The 20,946-nt window shown below is 32.7% G+C and overlaps 1 protein-coding gene across 1 annotated transcript; it reads left to right on the top strand.

The window, feature by feature from the left end:
* The first annotated feature begins 477 nt into the window (after positions 1–477).
* On the top strand, positions 478–14,946 carry LOC148625002 (splicing factor 3A subunit 1-like). The gene is made up of 19 exons (XM_088568188.1): positions 478–632; positions 3,949–4,113; positions 4,639–4,661; positions 5,291–5,424; positions 6,226–6,385; positions 6,768–6,830; positions 7,115–7,205; positions 7,473–7,544; positions 7,901–7,971; positions 8,415–8,537; positions 8,709–8,871; positions 9,420–9,515; positions 9,837–10,009; positions 11,391–11,530; positions 11,963–12,186; positions 12,942–13,123; positions 13,699–13,800; positions 14,095–14,166; positions 14,411–14,946. The coding sequence occupies exons 1-19, from the start codon at positions 530–532 to the stop codon at positions 14,510–14,512; spliced, it is 2,259 nt and encodes a 752-aa protein (XP_088424314.1). The 5' UTR covers positions 478–529; the 3' UTR covers positions 14,513–14,946.
* The last annotated feature ends 6,000 nt before the right edge of the window (positions 14,947–20,946 follow it).

The raw sequence follows: 20,946 nt of genomic DNA, 5'->3' as shown, positions 1-20,946 counted from the left end.
CTATAGTTTGTACCAAATGAGCTAAGAGGATTTATTTATTAAAAAATATGTTTTTTTTAAGGCTATCGTGTCTTCACTTTTGTGTCGAGAAAAAGTATGCCATGAAGTTTCTTGAATGCGAGAGGACAACACAAGCAAGAACACCATAAAGACAATAAGCCAGACAAAGTCATGGAAAGTAGCAGAGGAACAACGAGTACACATGAAACTAGCTGCACAAAACACCTTTGGGAAAAAAAACTTTAAAATTTTGGCAGGTGTTCCGAAAAAGTTATCTTGGGTAATTCTTGAGTAAAACTGTGTCTTCTAACTTTGATTTTAATTGCATCTATTGTTCGAAGCATAAACAGTATTATGTTATTTTATGTAGTTCCTTTTAATTCTTGAACTTTTAAAGATTTCATTACTAATAAATAAATCGCTTTAATTATTGGTTTCGTTTCGTTTGTTTTGATCTGTTGCGTTGTACACTTTTAGCCAGCTACATTCACATCAACTTCCGGTGCGTTTGACTGCTCACGTTTGAGCGATGCCACCAATAGAAAAGGTCATTTTTGAAGAAAAGACTGAGGAGGAGATCCAAGCTGCAAAGCCTGTCATAGGAATAATTTATCCGCCTCCTGAAGTGCGGAGTATCCTTCGATAATAAGGTCGAATAAGTACATGACAGTCATTTGATCATATGAATGTTGAACCAAATTTATTTTCGATTAATTTTTCGAATTTTTATGGCCCCGAGCAGGTCTGGGTGTTAAAAGAATAGGCCTGTAGCAGCGCTAAGCTTGTCGTAAAAGGCGACTAAATAGTGCTCAGAGTCCTAGCCAGGGGCTAGGGCGCTCTGTCCACAGAGCAACTGGGATGTGTGCCCCAGGTGGTGGAATGGGGTACCCCTGGCGTGTTACATGCTGGAATTGTCAGGCTATAATATGGAAAACCTGACAGCAAACCATAGTGGTGCACTGTGTTGGGAAAGATGCCACGTTCCTCGCACGTTAAAGAACCCTACTGTGGTATTCTCCAGGAGTAGGAACCATAGGGCTCCGCCACAGGAGGCTAAATTGCCCGACCCTACCCACCTCTCCCCATTTCCAGTGGCAATCAAAATTTGTCGACCCCATTGTCCTTGTGTCCCACCCCTTTTTCATTTCGTCATTTCATGTTCATTTTATTATCAATTTCATGTTCATCGTCTGAATATAGCTGAAATATTGCTGCTTGAACTTTAAACCCCAACAAACGAACAATCGAATTTTTATGATTTTATGTTTGATAAGTAGGGTTGAGTTGTATTTTAAGTAAGTTAGTAATTTTGGAACTTCTGTACTTGGCGATTGGAATACTGGTATACGAGTATTGTAATATAAATTTTTAAAAAAATATTCCAATCAGGCAATTATTGTATACCAGTATTGTGATTTTTTTCAAAAAGTATATTAATTGTGTATAGTGTGAATATTCTAGTATTTTATACCAGTATTGTGATTTTATTGAAACTTTGTACAATATTTATTTGCAACTTTATCTGGACATTTTTACACGTTATATGATGGTGATGATGCATAAAACTGCGTGTAATGTGTATAAATCAAAATGGAAATGTGCAAATATTGTTCTCTGTACCTGCTTATATTTTGTTTTCCTCTTATCCAATTTGTTTGATATGACATGAAAAACTACATAGTGTTTTATGATATTGAAATTGTTGTGACTGCTGCTGTATTATCACCTTGGTTACTTTCATATCTTCTTCAGTGTTGTCTGAACTATGGCCTGTCTCTTCCTGTACTGGTACTCAGTTTCAGATGATTTTCTTTTTCTTTTAACGCTTTGACCAGATTCTGCAGATGGTAGTTGCACTGCTCTCTTGTTGTCATAGCTTGGTGAGTGTTGATACCATAGGGCTGTTGCTACATCTAGTAGTAGACTTGAGTTGGCCATTAGTAATTTGGTCTGTGGGTTGTCAAACTCAGCAGTCTCTATGTAGAATGCATACACCAACATCATTGCCCATATTGCAGAACATTTTCAACTATCATGTTTAATTGACTTTGTGTGAGAATAATTCTGTGATTTCAAAAATTGAACTGTTGAAATATTATAATTTGTTACTCATACTTTATGATGTTATATGTATCACAATAATAAACAGAAAATATTGATTGTCTTTTATGTGTTCTGTCACAGTTCAGGTGTCTATACTATATGCAAAAACTTTCAGTATACTAGTTTCATATGATCTACATTACAACTGCAACATGACATGAAATTTAACAAAGCTAAGCAACTGGTAAAAATACACAACAAACTCAGAAAAATCTTCAGAAAGCACTGTCAAATTTACAGCTTTTGTTTACATAACAATTAATGACAATTACAATACCAATAAGTACAATACAAGTATACTGGAATATTTTTTTTTCATACCAGTATTGTGATGGCCAAGTACAGCAGATCCGTAATTTTTATTGATAGTTGTGTTTCATATTAACAATAACATAAGCTCTCATGAGCTTTTATGACGACATATACTAGTCAGAGAGTTGATCTCCCCATTTGTTTAATAAGAGAGGACGAAAAATTGGTTTGTGAGAATTTCTCTTTGACCAGTACATGTGTACATAAAATAAATGGACACAAGACATACAAATATTAAAACATAAGCATGCAGACATACATAAAATAAATAAGACAACAAATACAAAATAAGCTATAGTCAATAAACAAGGTGAAGCAACATAAAGTAATAATACGCAGCTAAAAGCACACAATAGAAGCACTATAAATTTAAAAAAAGCACATGCAAGAAATTAGAACATAAAAGGATAATAAAACAGAAATGTAGCAAACTCCATGAGATACTCTGCAATTTAGATTTACAGTTAACACAGGAAGGACCTGTCCATGTCTTAATGAGGGTCTTGTACTGGTCCAGATTAGATTGGTTCCTCAGCTCATTTGAGAGACTATTCCAAATTTTATATTTGGGCTCAGACTCGAACCAGGCAACACAAAAGTGTCATTTCTGTGATACACAACTCCCTTCTCAGGTGCAGTGCTACAACTCTGGTTTCATTCTGAGAGTATAATTTTTATGTTAGCAAAGATTAATGGATTTTTCCTCACAAGACATGTGTTACCCTTAATATTTGCATAGTAATTTCATCAATAGTTTTGAAAAAAGAGTTGCATTTTGACCTGTATTGTATTGTATCGAAACCTCAGTCAAATGTTTCATATCATATCGTGATCAAAAGTATTGTGATACATCAATATTGCAATGAATCATTTCATCCTTAAAATAGTACACAAAATTCATTATAAGATTTTATTTTGAGAAACAATGTATGTCAGTTGATGGGTCATATAATATGTCACCAATGATATATGATGTCAATTGAGATACCATGCACCAATAGGTGGTTATCCCTGACCTTTTGAACTGGTTGGGAACAAGCCTTGAATTAGCCTTTTCCTTTGTCACTGTGTAAACATTTCCTATATTTTCTTTTTTACTTCATCTATATTTTTTAGTAAAACAATATAATACATATAAATCAACAGTTAAGTATTAGATGAATGAAAGAATCAATGGTCATAGAAAGAACAGACTCAAATTGGATATGTTATCAGGGCAAAAAGACCTGATACCCTATTTTTCTGGTTCAACTTTACTCCATTACATCCTGGTAATCAGTAGGGTTGTTGGTTGTGAAAGTTCTAGTTGAAAGTTGTTAAGTCTAATTCAACTCCTTAGTTGTATTTCTGTTTAGAGTTTCTGGTGAGAATATAGATATCCATAATAATGGCATCTTACCAATTTCTGATGTGCATTTACCTGTAATATGCAGCATGGATTTGACATCACACATGTTAACAAGATATATTGACTGTTTATACTTTTCTTTGTAATGTTTATTGTTTGGTTTTTGTCTTTAACTAGTTTCTAAGATATTGTAGACAAGACTGCAAGCTTTGTAGCCAGAAATGGACCAGAGTTTGAAAGCAGAATTTGCCAGAATGAACTTAACAATCCAAAGTTCAACTTCTTACAGCAAGCTGATCCATATCATGCTTATTATCAGTTTAAGGTGAAGGAGTTCAAGGAAGGAAAGGGTAAGGTCATTACATGTACTGCAGTGTACACATTATATTTGAGTTCAGCATGATTATAGGCATTATTCATATTCATGTATTATTGTCATTATGTGACTCAAAGTGTTCTATTGCTTTCATAATTGTTCATTTTCTCAAGTTATTTGTTTCAATTTTCGTTGAAACCTATTTTGGAAATTATTAGATTTGTAGAATATAAACAATGCACTTTCATGTTCATTGTAGACCAATGGGTGGCCTTGAGCTGACATTTTTCATCCTGAAGGGGTTTTTGTCATGACATATTCTCCCAATCCACTCTTGTTATACTTGTACATGACTGATGAAAATTAAAAGCTTGTTAATATATTGTTTGCATGAAGGAATTGTTAGATATGAGAAATTATTTCTTTCTTTACAGATAGATGAGTATATTAGGATATTTCAGCATTTCTTAGAAATCAGAATATATTGTTGCTGAAATAAGATTTATATATGTATATATTTAATTTCTGAAAATATTTGAAGCTCTTTTTTTCTTTTTAGGACAAGAACCTGCAGCTCCAAAGGTAAGTCAAACCATAATGTATAATTTCTATAATGGTTTCCACGGTGTACATGTAAGTAGATTTTATATTTACAGTATGAATACATTTTTGTATCTTTGTTTTGTTTATGTAAATTGAAACAATTGCACCATTGAAAATCCTTCAATACTAGCTTCAAGTTGTGTCGTTGGATGTAATTAGCAGAGGAATACTATGTATATACTTATTAGATATAAAATGTCCTTATCATGTTTAACTTAAAAAATAAAATAATCTTTACTGTAAAAAAAACAAACAAAAAACTTGTGGTAATTGTACTATGTGAAAGATTTATTAGTGAGAAATGTTTTAAATCAGTTGAGTTGGAGATTGAATTAATCAGCAATCAATCTATAAATCAAATTTAAACCTACTATCTGTTCCATAAAGTCACTGCATGTACATTTAGGATCTAACAATACTCAATTCTACTTTCTGTTCAGATGACCTTACCGGAATCTTCAGGAGTTTTTCCTATGAATAGTACTTTAACTATCATAAAACTTGAAATAGTTCCTACGTGCAGTGACAGAATGGAACATTGAGTAATTCTATTTCTTTATTGATTTATATGATACATTCAAAGCATTGTATGTTTTAATTTACATAAGCCTGGACAGTTAGCTGCTGTACAGAAACAGCAAGCAGAACAAGCTAGACTACTTCAAGAGACAATAACACCCAAAGATCCTCCTCCTGAATTTGAGTTCATTGTAGATCCACCATCAATTTCTGCTTTTGAATTGTAAGTTTGTGTCAATGTTTACCAATCTGAACCCTAGCCTATGGATCAGTTCTTGATATGGAGGATTATTTGCGTAATTATACCCCCTGCAAACAATGTTTGGGAGTATACATGTAGGTAACAGCTTGCAGCTTTATTATTAAACTTTGTAGGATGCAATACAACCACATGGATATGTCAGGAATTCATGTTTAAACAAAAATTGTAGAAATGACAGCTGTTGAACTTTTTCAGGCATTTTTCAGCAAAACTTAATTTCATATGCTGTCTGTAACTCCTTCAACAAATTGCAGGATTAGTATGAAACATAATTGGGTGTTTAGTAACCATATTGGGATGTGCATATGGTCAGAAATTTATGTTGAAAGTAAATTTGCAGTCATATTCCATATTCTGTCATTGTGTTGTCAACAACAACAACAAATAGGGAGTTGGGTGTTTTAGAAATGGCAGCAAAGTTGTGTATAAAAAGTGCTTAGTCTATCCACCATAAACATTGTCGAATATGAATCATGTGTCCACATGGTCTCCAAATGTACAGGGTTCAAATTGCTGCAGGGGGTATAAGTCCCTTTAGGTGCAATGTCTAATTCAAGATTTGACACTAGCATATTGTTATCACTTGACAAGCACAAATCGAATTGATAAAAAAAAGTGTGTTTTAACACTAATTAGAAATAGATGTTGCTCATCATTACAGTGTATAGTCATTTCCAGTGATTAAAAGTAGGTTTATTTTCAAAAATGATCATAAGGTAATTTTGAAGAAAAAAAACTTCAGTGCAATTTTTGTGTCCACAGGGATGTTGTTAAACTTACAGCTCAGTTTGTAGCCAGAAATGGTAGACAATTTCTGACTAATTTGATGAATAGAGAACAGAGAAACTACCAGTTTGATTTCCTCAGACCACAACACAGTCTTTTTAACTACTTTACTAAACTTGTAGAACAGTACACAAAGGTATAGTTGAAAGTTTTATTATATAATTTTGACAAAGGAATTAACATATGTTTGAATTATGTGAAGAAACTACATGACAACTTGCATACTAGAGAAAATGGTTATTTGGTGTTTCTGGTGCTGTTTTGTCCAATGATTTCCTTTTGTGTGTGTGTGTCTTTGATTTCACTACTTCTTGTTGTACCGTCATTTGGGAGATGATGTCTGGCAACATCTTATCATTCACAATTAATTTGAAGAAACAACTTTAGTTTGTGTTTCTTTGCCATGATTTAAAAAAATGTCTTTCAAATAGTATGGCTATGTCTCCCTTAGAGTCCCATCTTAAACTCTTTTAGAAAACTATTTTTAACTAGCTTTCATTCTTTTGTTTTTGTTTTAGGTTCTCATACCCCCAAAAGATTTACAAGACAAATTGGGTAAAGAATCTGAAGACTATAAAGAGGTATGCAATGACTGCTTATACAAAGTAGAAAAAGTACATCATTGAGCACTACTGTCACCTGAAGGTTGATCCTCCACTGTACACATTTAAAATTGCCTATGATCTAGTGGTAAAAAAATAATATATTATATAACACAATATAAAAATATTCTGCTTAGATCTGCTACTTAATTAGTTACATTGACACTATGTGATATAAGTGTAGTCCTGATCCAGACCAGAATTTAAAAAATAACAGAAGATGATGTACTGTATCCTACTTAATATTTTTTGTCAATTTACAGGTGTTAAAACAGGTGAAATACAGAGTGGAATGGTGTAAATATCAAATACGTGAGAGGAAGAAGGAAGAGGAAGCTCTAGAAAGGGAGAGAGGTACGACATAGATTTTATAGTTTAGATTTCAAACAGCTTTCAAAAATAAAAATTAGTCTTAAAACTAACTTTATTCCAAATTTTGTTTGTTTGTTTTTTTATGATTATACTTGAAGTATTTTGAAAAATATAGATAAGATTTGTAGTTGACTGTATCTTAAATTGCACAATACAAATGTGCATACAGGTTGATGTGATAGTTGCATACAATTAAAAGAAATAATTGTGGTGGATGATTGACACAGTCATTATGCTTTCTTTTTCAAGTTGCTTACACACAAATTGACTGGCATGACTTTGTTGTTGTGGAAACTGTGGACTTTCAGCCCAATGAGCAAGGTATACTAGTATTAGATTTAATCTATTAACCATATTATCACATTGATTGGACTGTCACCAGGCAAGTAGAAATGTGGCATTTTGTAGTATGCCTTTACTGGTACTGATCTTTGAAGATTTATTCTATTAAGCTTTATTTCAAATTAAATCTTTTCTTTTCTTTGCTACAGATGTAAGAGTGTTGCAGTAAAACCTGTCAGCTGAATGTTGAATTACACCCAAAAATAATAGAAAAGTTAAATTTAACAGCTGTCCTTACCAAGTAAATTCTATGGTTCAAAAGAGGTTTGGTTTAATTACCTTTACAGAAGCTTTTTTATTTTCAACTATAAATTGTTAAATTGTGTCTTTCTCAGGTAACTTTCCACCACCTACTACACCAGATGAAGTTGGGGCTAGGATACTTATGCAGGAGAGAACAGATAAGGTAGAAAATAAGTCATATACTGGTATTAACATGAGCATTGGTCTCCTTAAAACTATTTTTTCAAAACAATCATGAAATGTTGTATTCAAAATACTATATATATTTATCATTTTTGTTCTTGTACCTCTGCAGTGTATGGTTTTCCAATACTTCAGCCTGAAATGTTACATCATCTATAATTATTTCAGTGTTCTTATCTTCGTAAAAATGACTTTAAAGTGTTATGATGGAGTTAATAGGGTTTTTTTATGAGTGTTCAATCAATGACAGTGTTACCTTTTTGCATTATAATTGATAATTTAGAAGGTTTTTAGATATTATACCACATTCCAAGATCAGTCCCTGTTTGATAAAAAATTAATCATTAAAAAAACCTCAAGATGTCAGTTAAGTTATTTATCAATTAAACTCAAGACACTTAAACATCTAAAAATTATTTCCAGGGAGATGACACAATGGAGGTAGAATCAGATGAAGATGAATCTGAAGATGAAGATGAAGAAGGTGTAGCATTAGATGATTTTGATAATGCACCAACACCCCCTCTACCTGATGATCAACTACAGGTAAATTATATATTCAAAAAAGGTGAATGAGGACATGGGACATAGGGCTTGTAAGTCTTGTTTTTGAGTTATTCTTGATACAGAATTTCTGCTGTAATTTCTTGAAATTGTTAGAAATAGTTTAACAAGGTAGTTTATATAGAACAGCCTTAAATTGTTTTTATATTACAGGACATGGAGGAAGGTTCTGAACCAGAGTCTGATGAGGAAATACAGAGGACACCTGCTCCTCCCCAACCTCCAATGCCACCACCTCCTCCCCCTCCAAGTGAGGTTCCTCCATTACCACCCACTCCAGACCAGGTCATCATCAAAAGGGATTATAATCCAAAAGGTTTGTACAAAGAGGACAAGAACAGAAACAAATATATTCAGATGTACTATCAGCATGTAGAAAATTACCCCATTTCCACAAGTGTATGACCCTTGTCAAAAACAATTAAGGCACTTGAATAGCTTTACATGTCTGTATAAATTATTCCATTTTCCTCTGAAATAGCTTCCTGATATCTTGTAATAAGCTATTTGAACCAACAATTATTTTACTGAATATAATTACATGTTTGTACTAAATTATGTTAAAAAAAAAACAAATAAATTATGATGGTTTATACAAAACTAAAGCACATTTTTAGAGAAGATTGATTTATATTTTAGGATAATTATTAATTTTTTAGAGTAAAAAGTACCACATAAATATGACGCACACTTGCTTGCTTTGTTTACTGTACATCACATTTTTGTTCTTTCTAATAAATCATTTCACAGTAAAATATGAGTTCCATATTTAGAAATGAAGTTAATGAAATTGTGGGCTAGGTTTCAAAACACTAGAAGTTTTTCTTGTTTGATTTAAAATTGTTTTAATCTGTTGTTTAACAGCTCGGGCAGCTGGTCCTGAATCAGCTACAGAGATGATATCACCAATTACTGGAGAGAAGATTCCAGCTCATAAAGTCCAGGAGCATATGAGGATTGGTAAGTAAGAATTGACAGTCTAATGAATGTGACAAGAAGTTTTGTGCCTGAGTCAAGTAAAAATCTATTTGGTCTTGTGGAAATGCAGTGAAGATCTGTTTCGTTACTTATCATGGGAAAAGGTTGAATTTCATGGTTGCACATACTTTTAAACTGATTTTTTTTATGCTGACTGGGTTGATACCAAACAAATTAGTTCTGTACAGAAATCCAAACTTTTGGGCTATGAAGATTGTAATTTTCATCATCTCTGACATTCTGTATGGAATAAACATAAGCATGTATGAAATATTGAGTGTAATTTACTGATTTATTTCATAGGTTTGCTTGATCCTAAATGGATCCAAGAGAGACAGAGAGCCATGAATGAGAAGAAAGAGCAAGAAGAAGTCTATGCCCATGGTGGTTCTATTGAGAGTAGTCTTAAACAATTGGCTGAAAGACGTACTGATATTTTTGGTGTTGGTGTAGAAGAAACACAGATTGGTAAAAAGGTATGCATTTTGCTATAGTTATTTAATGACTGGAATGCAATTCACACATATCATTACATTTTTTTGATTGACTGTTTACAGAACTTCTGCCTGTTTGTTTACTATTGAAAATAATATGACAGGTTGGAGGTTAAGGCATTTGTTTTCTGAAAAAATAATGATAAATTCATATATTACATATGGTGTAACATTTTTCTTTTTTCATTTGTTATCATGATCACATGATTCAAAAGTTATTCAATAAACCTTCAGCCTTTTTTCTAGTAAAAAGCATATTGATGCTATGGTACTATTTATATATCCAGATATTAGTATTCCGATTTCAAGTTTCAATTTCAATATTAATGTTCAAAAGGGCCTGTATTAAGTCAAATGTCGAAATATATTTGTCCCATATGAATTATTATTTGATCAAAACAGTAAATATCCAAAATGTAGTATGTTTTTATTAGCTCACCTGGCCGTAGGTCATGAGAGTTATTGCCATCACTTGGTGTCCGTTTCTATAAACATTTCTTCTCTGAAACTACTGAATGGATTTTGATAAAACTTAAGATCATTGTTCCTTAGAGTATCCTGCACAAAATGACCGTTTGGATTTTTGATTGGTTAAAAAACATGGCCATCGTTACTAAAAATAGAACATACAGGTCAGACAGCACATTTTTGCATCGTTAGGTTTAATCAAATTTTGACATTAGGTAAAAGTATTCAACATGATGAAGTCTATCTGTGGTCAAAATATGGTGAAAATCTGTTGACCCATGTTGGGTTTATTGCCCTTTTTGGACGATTTTTGCTGTTTTTGGTGTTATTACTTTCAAAAATCTTCTCCTCAGAAACTACTATGCAGAATTCAATGAAAGTTGGTATTTTTTGTTTTTTAGGGTATCCTGCACAAAATGACTTGTAATAAAACATGTTATTGATTTATCCTTATTTTCAATGGCATGTAGCAATCTTGCAAAATACAAATTAAAGGTCATTCCCATATATAATGCACTATTTACATATGTAATAAATAAATCAAGGACATTCACTCAGTCAATATGTGATGTATGAATCTGTTCTGATTATATTGACCAAGGACGTAGTCTGAGGTCAAGATAATCTAAGAGGTCCATATATCTTATATCAAATCTGTTAAAACTCCATAATTAATAAATATATAACCTTCTTCAAACCTTAATCAATCCTTGTTCTTTTTTTTTCTTGCCTACCTGAGTGATGTATATCACATAGGCTTTCATTTAACAAAACATAGTCTTTATAATATTTTCCTGTGGGAAAAGTGAATGGAAATACAGTAATCAGATAGGTTCTTCCAATCTTAACCATGTACATGTGATACCTATAACTATGCATTTCATTCTGCTTCTAGATTGGAGAAGAAGAGAAGAAAGAACAGAGGGTGGTATGGGATGGACATACAGCATCTATGGAGAAAGTCACGCAAAAAGCTAGAGAGAATATTTCTATTGAAGACCAGATTGCTACAATACATAAAAATAAAGGATTGGTGTAAGTTATTTGTAGCATGCTTAGGATTTGAATTGTAGATTTTAAATATTTTCTCTTAATAGTAGTAAACAATTTGAAATGTTTTTGGATATCTATAATATAATTTAGGGACAGCCTACCATGTAAATGATCAAAATTGACATTAAAGGATTTGTAAAAAAAAAGTTTTGTTTCTTTGCTGATTTGGTAAAATTTGAAATCATTCAAGTTAATAGCAGTGTCTATGTTTCCAAGTTTTGAAATTAAATTTGAAAAAATACTTAAAACCTAATGGCAACTTTAAAAAAAAAAAGAAAACTTTTAGTCATATTTCTTTATGTATTATTTCCCCTTGGTTAAAAAAATATAGAAAAAAAACATATTTCATGCATTTTTAAATTGATAAGATATTCAATTAATGTATTAGTTTTAGTGTTTTATTATGTGTTTTAGTGCTGATGAGGAAAAGGAGAAGATTGGACCAACTGTTCCTAAAATACAGCCTCCTCCACCACCCCCTCCTTCTAAGCCAGCTCCCCCTCCACAGCCCCCTAAGTCTGTCCCTATCCCTACACAACCTAAGATGCCCCAGCATGCAGTCCCACAGCCATTGATGAGCCAGCCACCACAGAGACTGATGATGATATCTACACCAAGGCCTCCTGTTAATGTTATTGGTATGTTATAATATTATGCTTCCTATAGTATATCATGTCTTTCATTGGTTAACAAAGATTAATTATTCTGGTGTACCACCCTTCCTTCATGAATACTACATTTCTGTCAAAAATACCATCTACTCCAGCTGGAAATTTTTCATATCTTTTCTGTCATGTTTTTAAATACTTCCATCAAAACACCAAAACATCAGATTATAATTTGTGGAAAAATGAATTTTGCAAATGTAAATGAAGAAAATATCAGTAATATTTTCGCAAATAAGAACGCTAGATGAAACAATAAATTGAGTAGTGAGATTATACCCCTGTTGCAAACAAAGTTTGGGTGTTTATAGGAATCACCTTTTCTGTCTATCCGTCCGTCTACATTCCTGTAAACACATTTTCCCCTAAACAGTTCAGGGGATTTTGGTGAAATTTTGAGGTTTTTGAAGTTATTATATATAGATTTTCCTTAATAAGTGGTTAAAGTTATTTCTCCACTCAAAATGATAAAACTTTAATTTTCATGATGAATTAAATCTAAATTTCACCATTGAGAGGAGAAAGATAGTTTAAATCATGAATAGGCTGGAAGGAAATTTATTTCTCCCATGAAATATGTAGAGAACTTAAAAAATCTAAAATAGTAGGAAACCTTTGACAGACATTTATGCATGAAGACTTTTGCATGCTGGATAAATACAGATGATATATCAAATTACATCCAATTCAGATTGTTGTGGTAAAGATTATGATTCTCCGTGTTCCAGGTATGCAGCCACCCCAGCCAATGATGCCTATGATGCCTCGACAGCCACCTAGACCAGGATTTCCCATGATGCCCCAACCACCTAGACCACCTGTAAAACACTCAGATGATGAACCACCAGCAAAGAAGGCCAAGACAGAAGACCAACTCATCCCAGAGGATGTCTTCTTATCAAGAAATAGGGTCAGGATTTGCAAATTACTGGGGATTTGACTTTGAAAAGAAAAAATAATTATTCCTGATGTCCATTAGTCTGTTGTGTCTGAGTATATATCAACCCAGCATACTTCTTTTGAAGTCCATAGAAAACAGATTGGAGTTGTTTGCCTTTTATTTCTCTAAGAGAAGAGTTCTTTTTGTGTATTCTTTGAAAATTAAGAATTATTTTGGGCATTACCATGTGGTAAGGACTGGGAACTGAACATTCATTCCTTTGTAACAGGTCATTTTAATACTACTTGTTTGAATATTTTAAAAGATGGTTTTGTTCATGATTGTTTGATTGGATTTGCTGTCAATTTACCAAAACCTCCTGAGTCAGTAACCGGTTAATCCAATTAACCATAGAATAAGATGTGTGTGTAATAGGGTTTAAAACATAATGCACATTGTTGAACAATTTGAATTTATGTTGCATCATTAAGTAACTAAATGAATTTTAAAATAACAATAAAAAAAATTTTAAAATTCATGTAGTTAATTAAAGATGCAACATTACCGCTCCATAGATGTAATTGATTATTGATACTCTTTTTCAGGCCCCTGTGACTTTCAAAGTTACTGTACCGAAGGCAGATGACAAACCTGAATGGAACCTGAAGGGTCAATTATTGACTTATACTTTGCCTCTCACAGACTCTGTAAGTTCTATTTACTGAATTGTACTTTTATTTATATCTCATATGCTAGCATAAAAATATGTTCCTTTGTTGTATCCACTTAGGTAGCCTAATTTAGATTTCAAAAAAAATTCCAACTAATAAGACAATATGTTTATACAATGTTATATCAAATTTGGTTTTCCTTTTATGTTGTCACAGCTGAAATGAGAAATAAGCTGATAAATAACCCTATAAATACAAATTTGTGTTCTTTCAAATTTTATTGATTAAATCTTAAATTGGTCATTGTTTTTTTTTTCTTCATCTCCATAGATTGCTGTAATGAAGGCCAAGATCAATGAAAGCCTTGGTATACCTGCTGGTAAACAGAAATTACAGTATGATGTAAGTTTATTTGTAAAATCAAGACAAAATAGATATTATTCTTAATTATATTTTTTAAAAACTTTATTCACTGTTAGCCAATCTGTTGTTAGATCAGTTTTGAGCATGTTTTTTATTGATAGATCAGAGACTTATTTCAGTTTAATAGAGTTAAAATGTTGAAAGTTTGAAGTGAAATTTTTCTTTCGTAAGAGTTGAATTTGGGTCCACTGAAATACACTTATTCATCTTTTCGATTTTTCAGGGTATCTTCATGAAAGATTCCAACTCCTTGGCATACTATAACATAGATAAAGGAGCTGCTATTAGTCTACAGTTGAAAGAAAGAGGTGGTAGAAAGAAGTAAAAGACATTTTTTGTCATTGTGTACCATGTTTGAATGAAGATCTTTTGTCATACTTTATGCATTGTGAGAATCAGCCCCTTATTTGGACTTTGCATGTACTATTTGCAGAATATTGTTTAATGAGATAATAGAAAAACACAATTTAGGTCATTGTTTCTTAGAATACACATATGATTATATGAATAAATTGCTCTTTTTTTCTATGATTATTAAATGATAAGTGTAAAATTCATTCCAGTATTGGGAAGAAGAATCAATCAACTATTATGATAGAAATTGATTACTTCTTGTACAAAACTTACTTCAAATGTATACAGAAAGTTTTTCTGTTCTGTTTTAATATCAAAGAATGGCCATGTTATATATAGTCTTACTCACATGATTAACCAAGCATATCTTGTACATAAAAAGGAAAAAATAAACTGTAATCTTCATGTTTTCTATCGATGGAGAATATTTACTTAAATCAGTTGGAAATCACTTTGTATTGCTCAGCACTTCTTGTACACATAAAAATGTAGCAGTTATATACAGTAACATAGGGTAAACAACTTCCTTTATTCAACTAGAAGTTACTTAATATTAACATAATGGAAGCATTAACACTCAGTTCTAATTTTTTTTTCTCAATTTTAGCTCACCTGGTTGGAGGCCATGTGAGCTATTGCCATCACTTAGCGTCAGTTGTTGACATACGACATTGTCATCGTCCGTTGTCACCGTTATTAACAATTTTTCAAAACTCTTCTCCTCTGACACTTCTTGACCAATTGAAACCAAACTTGGTATGAATGTTCCTGCATAGAACTGATGTGGGGATTTTTAATTCGTCGAGAAACATGGCCGCTGTTACTAAAAATAAACCATAGGGGTCAGAAAGTATTTTTTCGCATATATCTCCAAAACAGTTAGGTTAAACCAAATTCTGACACGGGTAAGTGTTCAGCATGATGAGATCTATCTGTGGTCAAATTTTGTTTTAAATCTTCTCCTCTGACACTATTTGACCAATTGAAACCATGACTGCTGCTACTAAAACTAGAACATAGGTGTCAGACAGAAGTTTTTTCGCACATTATACCTGCAAAATCAGTCAAATTCTTTCAAATATTGAAATGATCCCATTTATAAGGCCTACAAAAGTCGTTGCCCTTGAAAGGTAAAAAATTACATTTTTTTCACTGTTTTCGGCCATTATCTTGAAAAGTATGATAGAAGGAAACTTTCAATTGCTAAAATGATCCTTATGATAAGTCCTACCGAAGTCTTTTTGAGTCATGGTTTGGTTGACAACGCCTTATTAAATTTATTGCCCTTGAAAGGCAAACTTTAAACAGGTGAGCGATTCAGGCTCCTGGGTGCCTCTTGTTTATCTTATTTCATAAATTTTCTCTTCAAAAACCATTTGACAGAATTCAATGTAAGTTTATATGGTGGTTCTTTAGTTTTGAGTATTAAGATTTTTTATCCAATAAAAAACACGACAGAATTCAATGGAAGTTGATATGATGGTTCTTAAAGTATGATTATGAAGAGTTTCACCAAGTAAAACTGGTGGGGAAATCAAATTGATAATAGTTTTTAGTTTTGAAAAATTGGTATGTTAATCAAGGATACTATCTTCTAAAGCTGAAATTGGTTTTGAGTATTATTGGAGTGTATAAGTACTCCATTAAAATAGTTTTTGAATGTAGATGCAAATTAACATTTAGTCAGGTTTAAAAAATTGGGAAACAGGTGAAATTGAACAACACTTGTGTTTGTGGAGTTGTATACTGTTAAACTATTGATTACAGTTAAGAAATCAGTATTGTAGATTGATATTTACTTTATAGATTTTAGGGAAAAACAGTTCTAAGAATATTGGAAATTCAAATTTATGATAATAGTTATGTTTTACATCATGTAATCTTTGAAAGTTTGTCCATGCTACATTTTTTTCACAAGAATCAAAAACCTCCAGTGCTTAAACAGCATTTTGATTATCATTTTTTACACGACCGCAATACTATGCGGTCGTATGTCATCGTCCACTGTGTCAATGTCCCTAGACAATTGGTTTTAATGTGATAACTTTAGTATGAGCTGGTTGATCTCTATAATGTTTTATAACAGGTTCTAAACCACTAAAGGTAGGTTGGTATTGATTTTATTTTATTTTATTTTATTTTTAAACTTAAAACGAGCATTTCATAGAATTTTAATTATGTAACTCCAGTAAAAGCATAGGAATGATACTGTTCCACAGTATTCTATACCACAATGCTCACACTGTGATTGTTTGTTTTTTGGGTTTTTTTTGTGGAAGGGGGAGGGGTAAAGACTTAAACTTTTTAGAAATTAGGGGCCAGAAACATGCATTTTCCTGATGTCCAGACAATAACTTAACTATTAGTGAATAAATTTCTTTGAAATTGTATTTCAGTGTGGTATACCACTGAAGGAAGACTGGGAATGGTTTTTAGGGTTAAGACTTGAATCATGTAGGAATTTGGGGCCTGGAACAAGCATTTTCCTTATGTTCGTATAATAACTAGTTAAATGAATGGATCTCATATAAATTTTACTACTATAGGTGCCATACCAGGAAAGAAAGAGTGGGATTGATTTTTTTGGGTTGTGACGAGCCAAGTTAAAATAAGGGTTCAGAATCAAGTTTTTTTCTGCTTTCTGGATGATAACGTGAGTGAAAGGAATTAAATGGATTGCTTTGAAATTGTGCCATAAGGTGCCATATCCCCACAGGAAGTTTGGGATTAATTTTGATTTTTTACAGGAACTATTTAGGATTAACAGTCAAAAAGTGACCACTTCAGTTCTTGTCAAATTTTTATCATCAGTCAAATATCTAATCATAATAAAAAAGCTTTGTCAAGTTTGAATGGTGCACCATACCTTCCCCAAATGTTCTCGGTTCGACCTCTGTAGTCGTATCAAGCTGCACCATGCTAAGTATTATATTTATTTAGGGTTATAACCTCACTGTTTAGGAAAAGTAGCCTAGCCAAAAAGGAAAAGGAGCAATCCCTATATTATAAAACTTAACTATATTACTTCAGTGTAATGGTATCAATCTCCAGGACATATACCACAAGGTTTCATACCATTAAAGCCAGGATGCTCGATATATCTGAAATCATGACGGAAGAAAGGAACAAAAGTGGATGTAATAACTATTTTTGGTGTCTGGGCAAAGACATGAGTAAAACTGAATAGTTCTTTATGAAATTGTACTACAAGATTTCATACACCAAATGGAAGGCTATAGTTCATTTAAAGGGTGTGGCTTTACTTTAAGTAATTTAGGGTCCAAAGATATAAACTTTTTAAAATTATATAAGAATATCTTGTTGCAAATTTTAAAGTCATTCTGATCAGAATCACCAAGTTGTGTGAAAAATTTAATCACAATCCTAATTAAAGTTTAATACTGTGTTCAATCTAATGATAATAGTTGTTTTATCTCCCGCCCAAGTCGTTGAAATATTTGAGTAGGCAGATTTCAGAATGAGATTTTTGTCAGATTAGAAAAAAAAATCATCGGGATAGAATCTGGATCACGCTTGATTATTAATGTCTTGTTTCTGTAAGACTTAGAGAGAGAAGGAAACATTAAGCACATTTGCAGTGTAATTATAAGTTATTTTATTTTAACTAATAAGTTCAGAAATGACGAATACATTGAAAGAGTAATCAAGGAAACCAAGATTTTAGCGGAAATCAAAGAAATGTAATCCATGGACAAAGACCAGGCATGGAAAACAGACGCATACAACAACATTAAATAACCAAAATTATATATACAAAATAACGAAAGTAAATGAGCAACTCGAACTCCACTAAAAAAACTGGGAATATGGACCAGGTGCACCGGTAGGGTAAGCGTCCTCTGCTTTTCTAGAAATTTCCGCCGAGTTGCTCATAAAAATCAAGTCCAAGATAGAGGAAAGGAAATCAATGACACGTTGAACAAATAAGTTTTCATGGTACAGATGAATATACCGTAATGATCCACGAGTTCATGATGACGACCATACACTTCGAAATTGATAACTTCAATCTTGTAGCAACTAAACCCTGTTCCAGAAGCCTATTTTTAAGAAGTCGCGATACGAAAAGTCTGCGTAGTTACAGCAAACTGTGGCATAACGTACGAGTTGTGATTTGAAAACAAACACCATTCCATACGCAGGTACTGAAGGGGTGTTGCCATAGATGAATGGAAAGTAGACAATACGGAATGAAAAGTCATCGCGTTTATCCTATTATAGTTTGGTAAGTCGTTTTCCTATGCCATGGATCTCTAAGTGTAAGTCAAGATATGAGACTGAGTAGACAGTGCTTGTAGTATCATTTATCTCAAGTTCTTTGGGGAAGATACAATGTATCAAATCCCCGAAACTAGGATTGCTTAACGATAATACGTCATTTATATACCGGGAACTGAGATCGAAGGATCTAGCTAAACGATGTTCCTTCTTTTGGATCAGATAAGCTATAAAGTCAGTCTCATAAGAGTGAAAGAATAGGTCAGCAAATAGAGGAGCATAATTCCCATTTAAATGCAGACCGTTTGTTGAAAAACGCGTCCATCACACTGGACAAATATGTTGTTGATCAAAAATTCCAACATTTTTAAAACATTTTCTTCGGTTATTTGGGAAGATGATTTGGAACTGTTTTTTTTACTAAGTATGAGGACTCTATATAAAGAACTACACATTTGTATTTATGTGTACCGTCTTTTTTTTTTTTTGGAGTAACAACAATGTATAATGTTGAGTCGGGTTTTGAACTGGGTATGGGTATGTGCTATCTTTTGTCGAAGCGACGGTAGACACGGGGGTGGAGGGGGAGGGTGGTAACTTAACAGGTAAAAGTGTACAGGTGTGCGGCCCCGAAAATTTTTACCTATCCCATTCATATATCCTGTAATGAAAAACCGACACACATTCATATATATGTAATGCATTTATGTAACCCATTCGTATATATATACTCGGCATTTATCAGTATCTACATATCACAGCAGGATGCTGATCAGAACATATGACATTGTATCTAATGACATAATTATCATGTCAGAGCTAATTGGTCCAGAACCACTTCCTGCTTATCAGTCAAATGTTAGTCTTTATTTACTTTGATAATTTGAAGGATGATTTAATTGATGTCAAATCAATAACCATGTGTAAATATATAGCCTATTGTTAACCCCAATCACTTATACTGCAACTAAAATACCTACCCTTTTCATATATCACTATCATAAAAAAGTAGACCGAAATGGGCCGCACATCTGTACCTAACCACTGAACTTAAGTTACCCCACCACCGGTTGCGTTGTCATGTTTATAATATAGTGTACATAGAATTTAAACTGTTGAAAAAACTGTCATCACTAAGTAACTTGTAACAGGTGAACAACCAATCATAATGTACGAAAAATGACTACTTGGTCATTAAAGCTGGGAGGGTACTTATAAAACTTTTCCGGTGTTATATTATAACTGGTTGATAATTGAACAGATAATTCTGATCACAGTTTTGGGTTATTGACCTCTCGATGCATTATTAGTCACTTAACCAGTTCAGATCAACTTTACGAAACATGGATTCTGCAAGTTTTTGCATTATACTTATCAACAATGTATTTTTCCAGTCTCAATATAATTTCAACTTCGGTAATCAGATGGAATCTAGCATGTGCATACCAGAAGTGATTTTAATTGATACTAACGTGGTATTTGTAATATTCTAACGATCTTTCACGTAATACAAACGTGATAACAAAATATATCATACCCACTATTCGTCACTGTTTGGTAACTAAGTCATGACTTAGAATTTGTAAAAATATTCAAGCAACACATGGTGAAAACTGGTGTTTATGGGTCAAATGAAATTGCAAGACCCGTGTAAGACGGCTTCCTTAGATAAAGACTATTTAATTAGGCATATAATTCAACCATAATATAAAGACAGTTTTAATGAAAATGTCTTGAGAGTGTCCTAAAATATATGAAGTTATCGGAAACCGACAGAATGTGCTAATCGTCAATACAGTTCAGCTGGTTAATTAATAACCAGAGTAGGTCAAGTGTCTGGTTTAGTAGGTTGATGTTGACAACAGTTGGTTAAGTTGGTTGAAAGTTTGAAACTGATTTAAATGAGACTTTGACAATAGCTACATCTAGCTGCGGAATCCATAGAATACTTTTGCAACATCAGAAAATCAACACAGAACCATTTATGCTACATTTTCTACACCTAGGCTACGTGAAGACACCAGCAAACACATAATTGTCAATATACGCATGCGATTACAGATCGGATTGGTATCTACATGGTTATAACCGATTCCACCCATTTCATTCTATCATATCATAAATTTGTTTATGTATTCGATAGAAACACGAAACACCTGAATAAGA

Source organism: Perna viridis, chromosome 2, assembly GCF_037379345.1.
Source record: "Perna viridis isolate PV_CMFRI_1.1 ecotype Kerala chromosome 2, ASM3737934v1, whole genome shotgun sequence".
NCBI classification, from domain to species: Eukaryota; Metazoa; Mollusca; class Bivalvia; order Mytilida; family Mytilidae; genus Perna; species Perna viridis.
Note: the sequence above shows the minus strand (reverse complement) of the source record. Positions and strands in the feature narration are given on the sequence as shown.